Genomic DNA, 17,835 nt, shown 5'->3' with positions numbered 1-17,835 from the left:
CTTTTTTTTTTTTTTACCCTGATAAGTCCTCTCCTGGATCATCAGCCTCCTTCACAAGTTAAGGACATGCCTCAGTGCTGCCTACTTATAAGAAAATATGAGCTTCTCGGGGCGCCTGGGTGGCGCAGTCGGTTAAGCGTCCGACTTCAGCCAGGTCACGATCTCGCGGTCCGTGAGTTCGAGCCCCGCGTCAGGCTCTGGGCTGATGGCTCGGAGCCTGGGGCCTGTTTCCGATTCTGTGTCTCCCTCTCTCTCTCTGCCCCTCCCGCGTTCATGCTCTGTCTCTCTCTGTCCCAAAAATAAATAAAAAACGTTGAAAAAAAAAAAAAATTAAAAAAAAAAAAAAAAAAAAAAAAGAAAATATGAGCTTCTATACCAGGCATGATTTGTGATGCCACTGTAATTTCCCCATTAAGTCTAGAGCTTAGCAGCCCTCTCTCCTACACATTCTGCTCTTTTCCTACCCCTTCCCAGTCTTGCCTGCCCCCTTACTCTCTCCCCGCCCCCAAGAAATGAACTGGTTTACCTAGCAGGTTTCATCTTGCTTCGGCCAGCTTATTGTTTCAACGTGATTATGAAGTCCCCTGGCTTGAAAACACAAGTTTGTTAATTTCCAGGCATTCACGATGTCTCCCTGCTGAGTTTAGTGTGTGGAGGTGTGCATGTGTATACCTGCGGTAACTAACACTCCTGGGCGTGCAATCTTGCTGGTGACTAAGAAGATGGAATCAAGGTAAATTTGTGTAACTGGAGAATCATAGTTTTTAGAGATGGAAGTGATGCTAGACTTCGATGTTGGCATTTCACAGATTGGAAAACAGAGGCAGAACAAGGTAAAAGGACTTGACCAAGGTCACAGAGCTAATCAGTAGAAGAACGGAGGCCACCACTCAGAGCTGTCCTATCCCAGTCCGTCAGGGCCCTTCCACTCAGATGCGTCCCTCCTCAGGGGTTCATATATGTGAGTGAGAACTCAGGATGCCCACGTGCAACCAAAGTGCATCACAGACCTGTGAATATGTATGTGCCAACAAGATGGGGACAGTGCCGTGCATGTAGCTTACAACGTAGACAGTATGCAGTAAAATCGGACTGAAACAGCTGTAATGAGGTTCAGTTCGAATCCAAAGAGACCACACTCCACATCCTGCTGATGCTGCCCATTCCCCACCCCCTGTAGATCATTTGGGGAAAAAAATGTATTTCCAAAAGCACCTTGTTGAGATTTTCATGATTTTCCCTCAGTTCGATCAATACACAGTCATCCCTTAACGCCATGAAAATAGCTTTTCACACATCCATGCACACACCGTCACACACACACACACACACACACACACACACACACACACACGTAAAACATTGGCAGCAGGTACTTTTAATTTGCTGGAAAATATTTCTAAGAAGTCAAACAGCTCCAGCCCAATGAGAGTGCCCTCCGATTGGCTAGCCAGACCAGTTGAAGGACCTGATTGGTCCCTGATCCTAAGGACCGATAAGAACGGCTATAAAATCCCTGGGTGCAGCTCTTGGGCCCCCAGTTTGCAAAAGCCAGAGGTGCAAGAAGCAGCCACTGCAGCAGCAGCAGCAGCAGCAGTAGCAGCAGCAGCAGCAGCCAACAACAGCAACAACAGCAGCAGCAGCAGCAGCCACAGCAGCAGCAAAAGCGTCAGCAGGAACAGCATCAGCAGCAACAAAAAATCCTCATCAAATCCTCACCTAGGCTTTCAGTGTATCCAGATCCACATCTTCACGCAAGCCGGGAGAGGGAAAGAGGAAAGGGGGGGAGGAAAAAAAAAAACCCAACAACTTAGCGGAAACTTCTCAGAGAATGCTCCAAAACTCAGCAGTGCTTCTGGTGCTGGTGATCAGTGCTTCTGCAACCCATGAGGCGGAGCAGAATGATTCTGTGAGCCCCAGGAAATCCCGGGTGGCAGCTCAGAACTCAGGTAAGCGGCAAACCCAGGACCGGTTTCTCCCCCAAAGAGCTGTCCTCATTTGCCTCTCGCTTTTGCAACTGTGTCTGTGACGGCTGATCTTGATAATAAATGTGCTTCATGCCTGATGGCAATAAACTGCCAGTGTAATCCAATAGCCTTAGGAAGTGGAGCTCCTTTGTTTAATAAATTGCATGCAACTAACGAAGAAGCCGGGCGCTCTGCTGAGGGTATTTCATTGCATAAGCCTACTAGCCTGATTGCCTGAAATCTGGCACGTACCCTCTTGGGGGAGGGGGGGAGGGGGCGGGGGAAAGGCCTGAATGTTGGCATGCTTCAAAGCGCTCTCTATACTTTCCAGAAGCTGAAGCCGATCTTAAGGTGAGACACGGTTTGTCTGATGCTGTCCCCCTTTCTTCACCCTTAAGTCCCCATAACTGGACTTCCCTGCCCCTTCAGAGAACACACAGAAAGCTCCCTCTGCAGACAGATTTACCGAACCATAGCCCTCAAGGCTGACAAATCCCGGGCAGATGCAGAGAAAACCCTACACATCCCACCCCTGACACTGCTCCTTCTCTTCCTCCCGGCTTTCTCGCGCTTCATTCAGCTGCCCGTGCAGTGCAGCCCATGGCCAGAGGGCCCCCTTGAAAAAGAGTATTTGTGAAATGTAGCAGCTGTTTCTTCAAGGGGAAGGTCTCGCTCTCTGCTGACTCCCAGAGCAGTTAATTGTGTATTATCTTGGTCTCTGAAGGAAAAGAGTCCTTAGGAAGCCGGTATTAACACCTCTGCCTTTTGACTTCACTTGTCCAGCTTGCCCCTCTGACATTACTGCCCCCACTCCCCTGACTGTCAGCAAAGATGGGATCGCAGGTGTCCAAATGCTGCAGACAACGCTCCTCTCCGAAGAGCACAGGTCCCTTCCCAGAGGAGGGCTTTGCTTCACTTCCTTTTGTACTTAGTTGCTATAGAAATGCAGTGATTCACAATTCGAGCTTGCCTAAAACAATAGCAACCCTAATGCATATTAAAACTGCTTAAAGCAAAGTTATAATTTGAACCCGTGGAAATATATAATTAGGGAAATGACTTGTAACATCCCAGAGGCTGCGGGTGGTGGGAGGGGGAGGGGAAGCCTAACCGAACCAGGCTTTTGATCTCAGAGGAGAATCCTATGGTATGAAGGCTGCAGATCATTTCTTGCCGAGCTGCTTGCCAGAACACCCCCCCCCCTTTCTGTAGGAGAGAAATTACTTTTATGGGAGATCTTATCCAGAATGTAGAAAGCCTCATGCAAGTTCTTTGCGGTTTTCTTCCAGTCTTGCACAAGGGGTGCCTTGGCCTTGTTATTCCACACCTGTGTTTCTTTTAAAAAAAAAAAAAAAGAAGGAGAAATGGCTTTTAATATGAGAGAGATTATGCATACCTCTAAGCACTGTCCTATGGTGGGGGCTGGGGTGAAACATGAACAGACCAGATTCCTTTCTGCCAATATGAAGGTAAGTTAGCAGCCCTAAATTGGAAGGGTCTCCAAGCGCACTCCTTGGCAAATGGTCCTCTGCCATTTAGACTAAAATTCCATTCTTATTACTCCGGAGTGCGTTTTTCAGAAGCCAGATGGACTCCCTGGCCCTTCTACTTCCTAAACCTGACCACCAGCCATTGCCTCCTGCCTTCCCGGGCTTTCGGGCTCTAAGTGATACCCTCTGATGCTGGAGAGCTGTTTCAAGCACTGTGCATTCCACAGACTCTCACCTTACTCCTCCGGCCACCCAAATTGTATGTGATGGTGAGACCAACAGGGAAAGCTCCTGCCCTCTCCTTCCACGCGCAGGAGGGATCTGCCTGGCCTGCCCCCGACCCCACCCCCTCTGAACGGGTCTAGCTACTGGCCCCCTCACAGACGTCCGAAGAGAAGTTCTTCTGACCCCTTGTCCTTGAATGGCGCCCCCTCGACCCTTCCGAATCACCCTCACTGTTTGACCCAGATTGGATGGATTTGTCTCTTTCAGCTGAAGTGGTTCGCTGCCTCAACAGTGCTCTGCAGGTTGGCTGCGGGGCTTTTGCCTGCCTGGAGAACTCCACCTGTGATACAGATGGGATGTACGACATCTGTAAATCCTTCTTGTACAGCGCTGCTAAATTTGACACTCAGGTAAGCAGACCTTGACCCCTGCCTTCCACTGGCTGCTTGTCGTTAACAGTGTGCTAGACTATTGTTCTTAGGAGCTAGTCTTGTAGGGAAGCAGCTGTGCTTCTCAGCCTCCTCAACTGAAATCCCCAGCTCCAGCGTGTGCACGCACACTCCCGCGTGTGCGTGTGCACGTGTGCACACACATGCACACACACACACACACACACACTTTCGGCCAGGAAGCCGGTTCTGTACGAGACGCTCCCCACCCTCTAATGCACGATTGTCACACGCTGACACAGGTTATCTTATAAGGGAGGGGTGATGAGCAGAAAATCCTCGCCTCTTCAAGAGGAAATAAAAATGTTCTTCCAACAAAGAAGTTCTCACTGTAGGACCCAGCATACTGGCTTGTGAGTTGAGTTATCAAAGTCTCGATCCCAAGACAAAACCGCATCATGGCTACGTTCAAGCTGCAGGGTGGCTGATTGTGGGTCTGTCTCTTTCTTTCTCCTGTCTCATTATTTCTACGGAGCTCAATTCTGAAGGTAGTCTATGAGAGTAGGGACATTTTTTTTTTTTTAATCCTGGTCGCGGCATGCGAAGACATACAGACGGCCAGGGGACCGCGCCAAGGCAAGCCCCCTTAAGTTCCACATATTGTATGCCCCGTCCTCTCTGGGCAGCTCGAGCTAAAGCTTCTCCTCCTACCCCTTGCCTGGCAGGGAAAAGCATTTGTCAAAGAGAGCTTAAAGTGCATCGCCAATGGGGTCACCTCCAAGGTCTTCCTCGCCATTCGGAGATGCTCCACTTTCCAGAGGATGATTGCTGAGGTGCAAGAGGAGTGCTACAGCAAGCTGAATGTGTGCAGCGTCGCCAAGCGGAACCCCGAAGCCATCACCGAGGTGGTCCAGCTCCCCAATCACTTCTCCAACAGGTACAGAATGAGTCCGCTTTTTTGCACTGGGGAGGGAGGGGGGGCAGGGCGGTGGCAGAGCCAGACACAGAAGGGGGTTAATTGCCACAGTCATGATCTTATTTTAGCTTGCAGCCTTCCCAGCTTTTGCAGGGAAAATATGTTTGTGATTGGTTGTGACAGCTTAAGCAGCCTGGATTTTTTTTTTTCCTCACTGTTATAGGAAAAGTCTTTCCATGCAGCTAATAGAAAGCTCCATCTGTGGCATCCCTGAGTGCATTTTCATTGTCAGTTTCTCACAATAAGCCTGAAGGGCATTGTGAAGTTTATGGACACAAGCTTTTGAGATATCACATTTGGCTGAAATTATGACTATGCACGGTACAGTTGGCCATTATAAAAACCCCGGTCAAATGTCATAATGCAGACTTTTAAAAAAAAATTTTAATGTTTATTTATTTTTGAGAGACAGAGAGAGACAGAGCACGAGCAGGGCAGGGGCAGAGAGAGGGAGGCACAGAATCCGAAGCCGGCTCCGGGCTCTGAGCTGTCAGCACAGAGCCTGATGTGGGGTTCGAACTCACAAACCACGAGATCATGACCTGAGCTGAAGTCAGACGCTTCACTGACTGAGCCACCCAGGCGCCCTTTTTTCAAAAAAATTTTTTAATGTTTATTTGTTTTTGAGAGACAGAGAGCATAATGCAGACTTTTAAATCCGCATGTGTTCTGAGCAGTCCCAAGCCCAAGCACATATTCCAGTAGCTAGCCCAGAATAAGCCAGGTCACTTCGTTGGGGACTCAGATTTCCTTTGTGAAAAGTGAGATGGCTGGACTAGATGATTCCCCCTCCCAGACCCATGTTAGTTCTTTCTCTAGTCCAGAATTTCCTGGAACGATGTTTCTGGCGAGTGCTCATATTCTCATCTGAGTATTCTAACGTGACCCAAAACCCCGGAAGTAATCATATCTGAGCACCGGCCTTTCGGTGTTGCCGACTCACTGTCTTTACCAGCCGGGAGTGGACACCCAAGACACGAGAGGGCTGACATCCTCATTCCACGACCTACAAAGTTGCCCAGCAAGACCTGGGCTTCCCCATCTGCGATCAAGTTAGGAGAGGTGCCGGTGGGGCTGGCATGGAGGTATGGCAGGGACAGTGAGGCTGGGACACGTTGAGCCCTACTGTGATGCCACACAGCCTGAAACTTGCCGCCTAGTCCTGAAGCACTATGATCCTTTGACTCCCCAGCCAAATCTGCACACACTGACAAAGATCAGTCCTATTACCTATTGCCCAGACCACCGGAGAGCTAACACCAGCCTCCCTGCTTAATCTCCTAGCCAGGTTCTGTCCCTTCTTCAGATAGCACCAACAGCCTGCTCCTCGAGGGGCTTACCAGTGATTTAGTCACACACATGTATGCAAGTAGAAGACGGGAAAGGTAGGTCTTCCTTAGGGAACCGCTAAAGGCCCCTGACATTAAAACTCTGTAAAATTTCTGATTCACACCGAAGCACACGGTAAAGGCTCTCCAGAACCTCATGTCAACTTATAAAATCATTTGTTCGGTACTGAGAAGCGACCGTGTCCTTGGGTCCTAGCTGATTTCCTCAGAACAAGAAAATCAAATCCCACATTTATCTCAGATGGCCTATCTCTTTATATTGATCTTGGTCTTAAAATTCTCCCAAAAAGATTCTTGTGACATCTGAAGAGAAGAAGGAAAAAATAAAATAAAATCGCTGGCTAATTGTTGGAGTCTCCCTTCACCACAAAAGAAAAAAAAAAAAAAAAGAAAAGAAAAGAATTTTTAGTAGACAGGGGCTAAGGACAAAGTATGTGTTTGTGGGGCAGCTGGCGGGGGCAGGGGTATGTTGGCAAAGCCATCATTGTAAGTCTAGATCGTCAAGGATCCTGTGACAATTTGTGACTTACAATATGGCATGCGACCAACTTTGAGGCAATGCGAACCTCTCAATTTCAACTGAGGTCATATCTTCCATTTATAAAGGGAGAGGTCGTATAGAAAGGATGATATAGACTCTGGACTGGTGATCTTAAATATCTAAGAAGCGACTCGGAATAGGAGTTTTTAATCAGGCCACTATTGCTTTCAATGGGCTTTCTTTTACACCACTTTATCAGATGGCCACAGGAGCCTGGTCATGTCCCTTTTTCATCTCGGGAAATCACGCTTATTCGGACAGTGGGGGAAAGTGGCCATCTCTTGAAGACCAGAATCTTCATGCAGCCCTTTCTCCCATTATTTCACTTCAACTGGTTAATATTATTCCTGCTCCGAACTGTAGAGATTTCCGGTTCCATGCTGGGCTTGGTTTGCTCTATTTAAGCTCCTCACTCTCCTGAAACATCCTGCTTTCCCAGCCTCTGTCCCACCACAGAGACACATTAAGTTGTGCCAGTTGGCACCGAATTGCAAAGGGAAGTAGTTACAGGTTCATTCCACCTTCCTGTGACTTATCTAGCATGAGATTTGGGCCTGGGAGAATCCAAAAGCCTGTGACTGGACCAGGAGCCAGAACAGGGACGTTTTCCACGGGAGAAATGCGCTCGGAAGACAAAGGAGAGTTGGCTGTCCCCCTGGCTGAATTCTCAAACTGCTCTCTTAGCCATGAGGGACGCAGGCAAAATTGATCAGGCAAGCTGGGAGGCGTGAGGCTTGGGAAGAAATCAGACCAATCCAGATCCAGGGTGGGAAAACTGACAAAGCTTCCAGCTCTCTAGGGCATGGATAGGGAACAGGAAACAGAAGAATAATATTGATCAAGGGAAACAAAGGACTATTTATAAACCCTCACACAGAACGTTCCTAGGCAGTATGTGTGTATTTGGGTAAAGCATGGCTGAAACAGTAGCTATGGAGAATATCTGATGTTATTCTTTACGAAGAAAAAAAAAAAAAAAAAAAAGGTCAGGGATGGAATTTTCAAAGTGGGAGGAAAGAAACATGCTTTAGAAGGTCCTTCCAGGCTGGGTGATCAGAACACTTAGCCCATCAAGTCCCTGCGGCACATCCTGCCAACCCCTATAAAGGTGAAGAAAGGACCCTTCTGAAATAGTTCTAACCCTCCTGCAGAGGATGAACCTAAAGCAGACCTGCACCATCCTTGTTCAATTAAGAAGGAAATTATGTATCAAATCCCTAGAAACATAGAATGTCATAGCTGGAGATGGGCATAGACTATAAACACCTCATTTTACTGATTGAAAACACAGAGGCCCAGAGAGGGAAGTGACCGGCTGAAAGTCACACAGCTAGTGAATTGACCGAGTAGGGCCTAGAATGCATGTGGCCTTGAGCCAAGCTATTTGATTTCTGCTTCAAAAATGGCAACCAGTAAAACTTGTAGGAAATCTCCACAATCCAAGTAGAATAAAAAGAGGAAAAAAATAGACTACCAAGGAGAAATGAATGAATGTGCCCCATGGTGATCAACAATTAAATTTGGTAAGTTATCTCCTCAAAGAGAAGGCACATCTTACCAACAGCTATAGTAACATAAACCATGGGTACACGATGGTGCGCGACAAATACGTGGCAATCGCTAATTCAACTTGTGCTGGAGACACGATCTTTTAAATAATCTCACTTAGTGACTTCTAGATGGGAAGGGTCTGTCTCATTCATCCACACAATCCCAGAGGTCAGTGCCATTCCTGTGTATTCTAGCCCTTAATGGAGAGCCACGGGCCTAAACTGTGGCTCACTCTGGCAAATGATGTTGGCCTCAAGGCAGCCTGACAGGTTGACACGTTTTCCAGACTTGGAGGAGCGGTAATGGAGCCATGGACATTTTACAGGGAGCCCTCTTAGCCTGCCCTTGTTGCGTTAACAAAGCTCCACAAGAGAAGCTAAGGGTAGATTTGGAGGGTGTCACTAGGGTGGTCAGGCTGGTGAGGTCCTCATCCAGAAACACCAAAAACAGGTGTCTTATCTTGGTGAGCAGTGAAAGTAGCGAAAGGTAGGCACCCTCAAAGAGGGAGAGTAAGTGCTTTAACGAAGTGGAACGCAAGAGGCACATCTGGCCTTAAAGAGGCGAGGCTAATGACAGAAGCTTGGTTTCCTTACTGGGGTGAGACTTCGTCATCCGGGCAAGAGCCTTCAATGTCAGTCTAAGGAAAGGCCTTCTTCTGTAGCTCATTTGGCAGAGGCAGTGAGGGCGGGTGGGGGGGGGGGGGTCATCTGTTGTGAACAGTTCTTTCTAGAAGTGAAAGGGTTTGCTTTAAGTTACAAAGTCCTGATTGGGGGCCAGGAGGGTGAGAGGTCAGAAACCTTATTCTCTAAGATCTAATCGCCCTGTGAAATGGACCCAGAGATCACGGGGACCCATGTCCTTGCAGAGCCCAAGAGTAAAGGGGTGCCTGGGGATCTATGTGGGTGCGTAGGTATCTGAAGCTGTTGGTGCAAAGTAGTTTATTCTCAGTTTTTCCAAAACCATCTTTCTCCCCATCCAAGTGAGATCTGCTTTGACTCATGTGCTTTATAATTCCGAAGGGCTGGAAAATGTGTTTCTGTGCCAGAGAATCCCAATTTTAACAACAGCTGGATATAATCCTCCCTCGTGGGAGGGGTAGAGCCAGGACTGTGTCTGAGACCCAGGCAGCAGGATTTCTCTTTCGTTCGGCCCCCAGCTTCATCTGCTCGCCCACGGAAGGGTGACCGCTCTGCTTCATTACCCGTGTTCCACTCTGTTTACCGTACATCCTTGAAAGGACCTCTCTGGGGGGTTAAGTTATTCTGGAAGGATGTTTGATCCTGTGCTCTGCGAGGTGAGTTAAAAATAAACAGGTTTCTTTTCATGGAAGATCTTGTGGCCCCAGTGACCCGCAGGCTCCTCTGAGGAAAGAGTCTCCCCACATAAATACTGGAGGTCACTGTCATCGGGACAGTCTCTTGTTAGTGCACAGAGAGCTAATGGGTTTTGACAAGTGCCACCTCCAAGTGGAGCAAACACGTCCCACCTCGCATTGGAAAATTACCTGAACTGTCTTCCCAATGAACAGGACAAGTAATTCATACGCTGTAAATATTAGACAGCTTGTTCCTGAGCCATAACACTTAGCTTCAGGGTTTGGTATACCTAAACAACTTGCATCTAAAATGAAGGTGATTTATACCAAACCCAAAGGATTTTTTTTGTTTGTTTGAACTTAACCACACCTACCTCTAATTTTTCTTCCTGGAACCATGACTTATTGGAAAGAACTATTATGTCTAAAACTCCCCTTTTCCTCAGTGACCACGAAATAAATTAACAAATTGACAGGAAGCAGGCAGTGTGGCCCCGGGACCCCGGCACATGAGGGTTACCAAAAATAAAGCCACGAATCCTGCCTTCAATAAGTTCACTGCTTAGTAGGGGAAACAGAACCATCCCTAGACCATGCACTGCTGCCCCGTGGGATGCTAAGCAGGGATCTGTAAAATGTCCAAAAAAAAGAAGAGGCCCGCAAAAGCTAGAGCAGTAGGAGAAGACTCGGGGGGAGTTATTGCAGCGGAAAACGTCAAGGACCACCAATGTTTCCATGTAAGTGTCCTCATTGCCTGGCATTCGGCCTTCTGACCGCAATGCGCCTCTGAAGGAAGACTGAGAATGAGAGCAGCCGATGGCCTCTAGCAAGGCGAGCTGAGCGTGTGATGGGGAAATTAGGTTGGGGAGTAAAACGCGTGAGACACTCCAAGGCAGGGGCCTCCTTTGAAAATAGAAGCGAAGTCTGAGTATGCGCTCAGGTGCACGTGCACCTGCACACACACCACGAAACTAAAGGAAAATTGCAAAGAGGCATCAAAATACCTGCCCGTTCCTGTGCCAGTGACTCTTCATGTAAGTGGCAGGGGCTGGGCGCACCTCCTTACGTTGGACTAAGTCTTGTTACTACCACTAACCCATTGTACGACCTCAGACGAGTCGCTTTAGCTCCTCCCACGTTTGTTCCTTCTCTGTGAGATGATGACGTAGCCACTGAACGGTCTTTGTGAGCCCATCTAGCTATGCGTGTCTACGTTGTTAAGATTTGCAGACATGGCCGCCAGCTGTCAACCATTTGTGTTTGCACGCACGGTCTGGCCACAGCGGATGGCGTTGGCTGCAGCCCGGATGAAAGACCGGGTCTTGCCTGGCTCTCGCTGACTGACTGTTGCCTCTATATCTGCCTTGCAGATACTATAACAGACTTGTCCGAAGCCTCCTGGAATGTGACGAAGACACAGTCAGCACCATCAGAGACAGCCTGATGGAGAAAATTGGGCCCAACATGGCCAGCCTCTTTCACATCCTGCAGACAGATCACTGTGCCCAAACATACCCGCGAGCTGACTTCAACAGGAGGCGCACGAGCGAGCCACAGAAGCTGAAAGTCCTCCTCAGGAACCTCCGAGGTGAGGTGGCCTCTCCCTCCCACATCAAACGCACCTCACAAGAGAGTGCATAAGCCGGGAGAGGTGTTCCCAACCTCGCCCAACTAGTATCATTTTAAAGGTGTTCGCGCACCAACTTTGAGTGTACTGTGCCTGGTTTGATTTTTTTTTTTTTAAGTAGTTCCTATTTTCTATTCCCCTGACAGAAAACTGCATGAAACTAGGCTTCTGTAATCAATATCCCAACATTCTGCGATGGCAGCGTTCCCACAGACAGAATACGTGTGATCTTTCTGCCTCTTGGCAGGAGAGAGTACCCTTTTGATCACTTCCCTCTACCATGTCTTCTCCCGGGTCCCCTCAAACTACTCTCAAACACAGAGCATTCGCGTAAGGCCCAGTCCTTGTAATTGGAAGATGTGGACGCCTTTTAGGATGGTTACCCCAGTAGAGTTAGCTGATGAGAAGCAACTTAACTTAAATGCATGTCTTAAACGCTCATAAAGATGTTAAATGGAATTCGTGTGATGAATCTGTGCTGGCCATGGACGAATATGAATGTCGTGTTTGAATTCTTGATCTCTCATGAGCTAGTATCTTATGGTCTTGATCCTCTAGTGTGTAATTTCCTTTCCAACACATTTACCAAATTGCTCAAGCCTGGCTCTTCAACCAGAGTTTGAGCCCGCATCTTCTTGCATCTAATGAAAAACAAAAAGCTAACATCTTTATGTACTGTAACTGCTCAGAGCTTTAAAAGTACCTTTAACAATTGTCTTAAAACCAGAGAATCTTAAGGTCGAACTGTGGAATATAAATAGCTGAAAACTAATGTACTGTACATAAATTCCAGAGGACTCTGCTTAAACAAAGCAGTATATAATAACTTTATTGCATATAGATTTAGTTTTGTAACTTAGCTTTATTTTTCTTTTCCTGGGAATGGAATAACTATCTCACTTCCAGATATCCACATAAATGCTCCTTGTGGCCTTTTTTATAACTTAAGGGGGTAGAAGTAGTTTTACTCAACATCGAAACTTAAGATGGGCCTGTACGAGATAGGAAAAACCAACAGGTTTATCTGAAGGACCCCAGGTAAAATGTTAATCTCCCAGCCCACCTCAACCCAGAGGCTACTCTTGACTTAGATCTATCCTGAAACGGCTCTGTCACATCCAACTGGGAATTACGGGAACCGAAAAGAGCATCCCTTTGGGCTTGGACCACTTACAGCGTCATAAGGCCTACTCTATCTTGGGAAGTGGCAATTCTTGTCTCACCGCCTCTCATCCGTGCCTGATAGCTCTGGCAAACTGATGATGGCATGGGAGACTCTCCATTAAATCGATCAGGAACGAGTCAATCAGCCTTTGGGTCTTCAGTTCCGGGGACTTGGGGCTGAGGGGGTGTAAATAACCCTGGGCTGTCCAGCCTTAATAGACTCCTCTTACATTTTTGTCCTATAGCACGCTGCCTGCCAAAGTAGTCCTGGCAGCTGGGCCATCTCTGTAGGATCGCAAAAAAAAATAAAAATAAAAAAAGAAAAAATTAAAAAAAAAAAAAAAAAAAAAAAAAGAAAAAAGAAAAAAAAGAAAAAAAAAGAGAGGGAAAAAAGAGCTGGTGGTTTGATTATTTCTGCCGTGATGTTTACAAGATGGCAACCACCAAAGCCAAATGACTAACCTATCTATGAACAACAGTAGTTTCTCAGGGTCACTGTCCTTGAACCCAACAGTCCCTTAAGAGCGTCACTGCCCACCAAAGGTCAATGTTGAGGGAGAAAGAGGGAGGAGGGGTAGGACTGCAGGGGCCACTCCAAACTCGCTTAGGTAGAAACTATTGGTGCTTGACTCTCACTAGGTTGAACTCAAGATTTGACCAAATCGAGTGATAGGGTTCCTGGTGGGAGGAGGGAGGGCACATCTCCAGAAAAATGAAAAGCAATACAACTTTACCATAAAGCCTTTAAAAGCAGTAACGCGCTGCTCAAGGACCAAGGGCAATCGCAGCAGACCCAGCAGCAAGAGCAGCACGGCGTTGCTGCCTTTGTCCCCACACAGCCTCTAAGCGTGCTGACATCGGATTGTTAAGAGCATTTTTATACTCAGAACTGTCCCATCCCCAGGTCCCCAAACATATGGACACTGCCTTAGCCTCTTGGAAATCAGGTAGACCACACGCTAAGTTGACTCTCCCCCTCCCGCCCTCCCCAGCCCCTACCCCCAGGCAAGGCTGACTTCTCTGAACCAGAAAAGCTACCCAAGTATGTGTGTTGTGTCCATTTCGCAAACCCACTAAGCCAGGACCCCAATGCGACAAGTAGTTCACGAGGATTCCTAGCCAAATTCTCTCTTACTTCAGTCCAGTAGGTTCTCTTTGTTTGCTGTGACCTCTTCAAACCGTGGTACCCCCCTTTTCTCCCCACAGCGATACTTCTATATGTATCTATAATACATATATCCACACGTATGGAAAGAAGCAGTTCTCACGATGTTGCTAGTTTTTTGCTTCTCTTGTCCCCATCCGACCCCACTCCTTCCGACTCCCCTTTAAACTTCCAAAGCTTCGTCTTGTGTTTGCTGCACAGAGTGATTCGGGGGCTGACCTAGACCAGCTTGCATGATTCTTCTATCGTGATTTGGTTGCACTTTAGACATTTTTGTGCCATTATATTTGCATTATGTATTTATAATTTAAATGATATTTAGGTTTTTGGCTGAGTACTGGAATAAACAGTGAGCATATCTGGTATATGTCATTATTTATTGTTAAATTACATTTTTAAGCTCCATGTGCATATAAAGGTTATGAAACATATCATGGTAATGACAGATGCAAGTTATTTTATTTGCTTATTTTTATAATTAAAGATGCCATAGCATAATATGAAGCCTTTGGTGAATTCCTTCTAAGATAAAAAATAATAATAATAAAAATAAAGTGTTACATTTTATTGTTTTTTTCCCCAATGTCTTTCATTGTTATTCTTTAAAAACTTCTTGAATGAGACTTTCTGAACGTGAAGTTAACGGCCGATTGATTTCTTTAAAGTCACGAATTAAGTGCCGATATGTAAACGAATGTAGTTTAAATAGACATTTGCCAAATTTCCTTAAGACCATTTGGTGGCTCCCATTCCCCTCAGAATAAAATTGCACCCCAGAGTCCTTCCAGACGTCAGAGAAGCTGGATGGTCTGGACACCACTCAGCTCTCCAGCCTCAAGACTCCCCCTTCCTTCACAGCAATGAACCCTGTGCTCCCGCAGTGCGGGAGTTCTGCTAAGGCTGTGCTCGGTCTCCCTTCCGGACCTTTATTTGTACCGTCCTCACTTTCTAGAAGACCTTGCCCTCCACCTTGTGCTCAGACTGGAAGCCCCTTTGTGTAGCCACTGATGTGGTCCCAGCACCGGAAAAAGCACCCAGGTGCAGGATACCCCCAATGCTTTAAATGAATGGCTTAGAAGGACTTCAGGAGACAGGGAAAAAAAAGACAAATCAAGGTGACGAGAGGCAGATGGCTCTGTGGTGAGGAGGGATCCAGCTCCGGGGTCAGACTTCTGGGGTTTCAGTTCTGGCTCTGCCACTCGTTAACTGCATGATGTCAGATGACTTAATCCCGAAAGACATCGGTTTCCTCCTCTATAAAATGAGGAGAGTGGTAACTATCCATAGCACTATTAAAAGAACATAAAATAAGTGAAGTGCTTACATGGCCAGTACACGGTATTGCTCACTAAATCGCAGCGATTGGCATCCGAGGAGAGGGGATGGGGATAAAAGGAGGGAACTTCCCATGTCAAAAAACGGGGACAGGATTCACAGCAGGATGACATTTACCTGAGTCTTGAAGGATGGTTACGAGTTCAGTCACAAAAAAGTGGGGGAGGGCTACTGTAGTGTAGTGTTTCCAAGGAAAGTTCTCCTATCGTTCGTTCGTTTGTTTCAATTCGTGGATTTTCTCTACATTTGAAATTCAAACACAGACTTTTTTCTCACTGTCATTCATTTCTGCCTCCAGACTGCATTTTTCCAAGTTCAGATGCACACAGGACAGATAACAAATACTGCAGGAGTTGCCACTCTAAGGCCACAAACGTATGGCACTTGCTGTTCTCTGACCGGGCACAGGACAAAGAATACATTGATTTCATTATGATCCTGCCTCCTCCGTCTTCTTCTGTCACACCTGTCCAGGCAGAGAGGCTGTCCACGCTACACTTTAGTGTGCTATTTAAGAGCTGAGACCTGGGGCGCCTCAGTGGCTCAGTCGGTTAAGCATCCGGTTTCGGCTCAGGTCGTGATCTCGCGGTTCGGGGGTCGAGCCCCGGGTCGGGCTCTGTGCTGACGGCTCGGAGCCCGGAGCCTGCTTTGGATTCTGTGTCTCCCCCTCCCCTGCTCATGCTCTGTCTCTCTCTATCTCTCAAGGATAATAAACTTAAAAAAAAATTTTTTTTTAAATAAAAAAGACCTGAGATCTCCCCAAACTGAGTTCAAATCCTAGTTCCTCTGTGGCTTTGCACCGAGTAGCTGACACCTTCATATCTGAGTTTTTTCAGCTGTGAAAATATCCCTATGAAATAGAGATAAGAAATCAGTCCTACCTCCTGGAGTCATTGACATTAAATGAGTTGCATATAAAATACTGAAAGTGTCCAGCACATAGCAAGTTTCCCCACAAATAGTATTTATTGTGCCCTCAACTAATGTAAGTATCGCTATGTATGTGAATGCTATCACCATCATTTCGATTCCACTCCCACTCCTGACATGAGTCTTGAGGTACCACCTTGGTTCTTGTTCTGTTTCTTTTGTAGATCACTAAACATGACTGTTTAATCAAGACTTTATGAATTTGAATATAAAATATTACAACTAACCAAAAAATGGCAGATTATAATACATGAACATCCATATACCATCACCAAGCTTGAGAAATAAAATAGCCTTAGGGTGCCTCGGTGGCTCAGTCGGTTAAGCATCTGACTCCTGATCTCAGCTCAGGTCTTGATCTCAGGGTCATGAGTTCAAGCCCCATGTTGGGCTCTGCACTGGGCATGAAGCCTACTTTTAAAGGAGAAGGAGAAAAAGAAAGAGAAAGAAAGAAAGGAAAAGAAAAGAAAGAAAGAAAGAAAGAAAGAAAGAAAGAAAGAAAGAAAAGAAAAGAAAGAAAGAAAAAGAAAGGAAGGAAGGAAGGAAAGGGGAGGGGAGGGAGGAAGGGAGGAAAGAAAAGAATAAAGAAAGAAAAAGAAAGAAAGAAAGAAAGAAAGAAAGAAAGACAAAGAAAGAAAAGAAAAGAGAAAAAAGAAAAGAAAAGAAAATAGCATAGATAAGATATTCTCTTATGTTTGCCCTCCGGAACCCATTCACACAGTTATAAGAGTCCTTGGAGCATTTGGCTGGCTCAGTCAGAAGAGCATGAGACTCTAGATCTTGGGGTTGTAAGTTCGAGGCCCACATTGGGTGCAGAGATTACTTAAAAAAATAAAATCTTAGGGGCGCCTGGGTGGCGCAGTCAGTTAAGCGTCCGACTTCAGCCAGGTCACGATCTCGCGGTCCGTGAGTTCGAGCCCCACGTCAGGCTCTGGGCTGATGGCTCGGAGCCTGGAGCCTGTTTCCGATTCTGTGTCTCCCTCTCTCTCTGCCCCTCCCCCGTTCATGCTCTGTCTCTCTCTGTCCCAAAAATAAATAAAAATAAATAAATAAAAATAAATAAATAAATAATAATAAAATAAAATCTTAAAAAAAAAAAAAGAAAAGAGAGTCCATGACTAAAATGTCTTGAAAAGCCATGGCTTAAAAGAATTTTTCCAATTATTGAAATACACATAAAAATTTCTTAAATTTCTATCAGCCTTTCAAAAATGGAGTTTTTGGAACTGTCTGTGAATCTGTAGAATAAGAGAAAGAACAGGTCAGGTTGCCCCTCCCATGGGACCTACATGAATGCCATTAGAGCTACCAGCATTGCTTCTGAATCAGTGTTTCTAGATTTACTGTATATACACGTCACCTGGGAATCTCATTAAAGTGATTCAGTATTTCTGGGTGATGCCCAAGAGGCTGCATTTCTAACATGCTCCCAGGTGATGCGGGTGCTCCATGAAGGATGCTTGGAGTAGCAAGGTCCCGACTGTTTCCATATAACTGTGTCCGTTCCTCCATTCTAGAACCCTCCACACAGCCACTGCAAGGATGTTGCTGAAGCGCAAGCATGATCATTTCACTCCCTTGCTTTAGTAGCTTTCCCTTGCCTACACGACAAAAATCAAGCATCTTGACTTCAAATTGAAACCCCTCAAAATCTGGGCCCTTCTTTTCAACACACACCCTAGGCTCTCCTAATGCTAACTTCTCAGTCTTCCCCCAAAGACACCATTAACTTTTCTGCCTTATTACCTTCACTCATATCATTCCTTCTCATGAATATTCTTCTCCCCAAACTCCTTTTCATTGGCCAAAGT

The 17,835-nt window shown here is 46.3% G+C and overlaps 1 protein-coding gene across 1 annotated transcript; it reads left to right on the top strand.

The window, feature by feature from the left end:
* The first annotated feature begins 1,545 nt into the window (after positions 1 to 1,545).
* Positions 1,546 to 11,588, top strand: STC1 (stanniocalcin 1). Its single transcript, XM_060653240.3, has 4 exons — positions 1,546 to 1,949; positions 3,950 to 4,092; positions 4,797 to 5,008; positions 11,174 to 11,588. The coding sequence occupies exons 1-4, from the start codon at positions 1,832 to 1,834 to the stop codon at positions 11,442 to 11,444; spliced, it is 744 nt and encodes a 247-aa protein (XP_060509223.1). The 5' UTR covers positions 1,546 to 1,831; the 3' UTR covers positions 11,445 to 11,588.
* The last annotated feature ends 6,247 nt before the right edge of the window (positions 11,589 to 17,835 follow it).

This window comes from Panthera onca, chromosome B1, assembly GCF_046562875.1.
Source record: "Panthera onca isolate mPanOnc1 chromosome B1, mPanOnc1 haplotype 2, whole genome shotgun sequence".
Taxonomy (NCBI): Eukaryota; Metazoa; Chordata; class Mammalia; order Carnivora; family Felidae; genus Panthera; species Panthera onca.
Note: the sequence above shows the minus strand (reverse complement) of the source record. Positions and strands in the feature narration are given on the sequence as shown.

What these genes read in the sequence shown, in the direction of transcription:
- STC1 (XM_060653240.3), top strand. Translation starts at nt 1,832, where the DNA reads ATGCTCCAAAACTCAGCAGTGCTTCTGGTGCTGGTGATCAGTGCTTCT. An exon ending in GGTGGCAGCTCAGAACTCAG is followed by an intron (nt 1,950 to 3,949) that starts GTAAGCGGCAAA and finishes TGTCTCTTTCAG; the next exon opens with CTGAAGTGGTTCGCTGCCTC. An exon ending in CTGCTAAATTTGACACTCAG is followed by an intron (nt 4,093 to 4,796) that starts GTAAGCAGACCT and finishes CTTGCCTGGCAG; the next exon opens with GGAAAAGCATTTGTCAAAGA.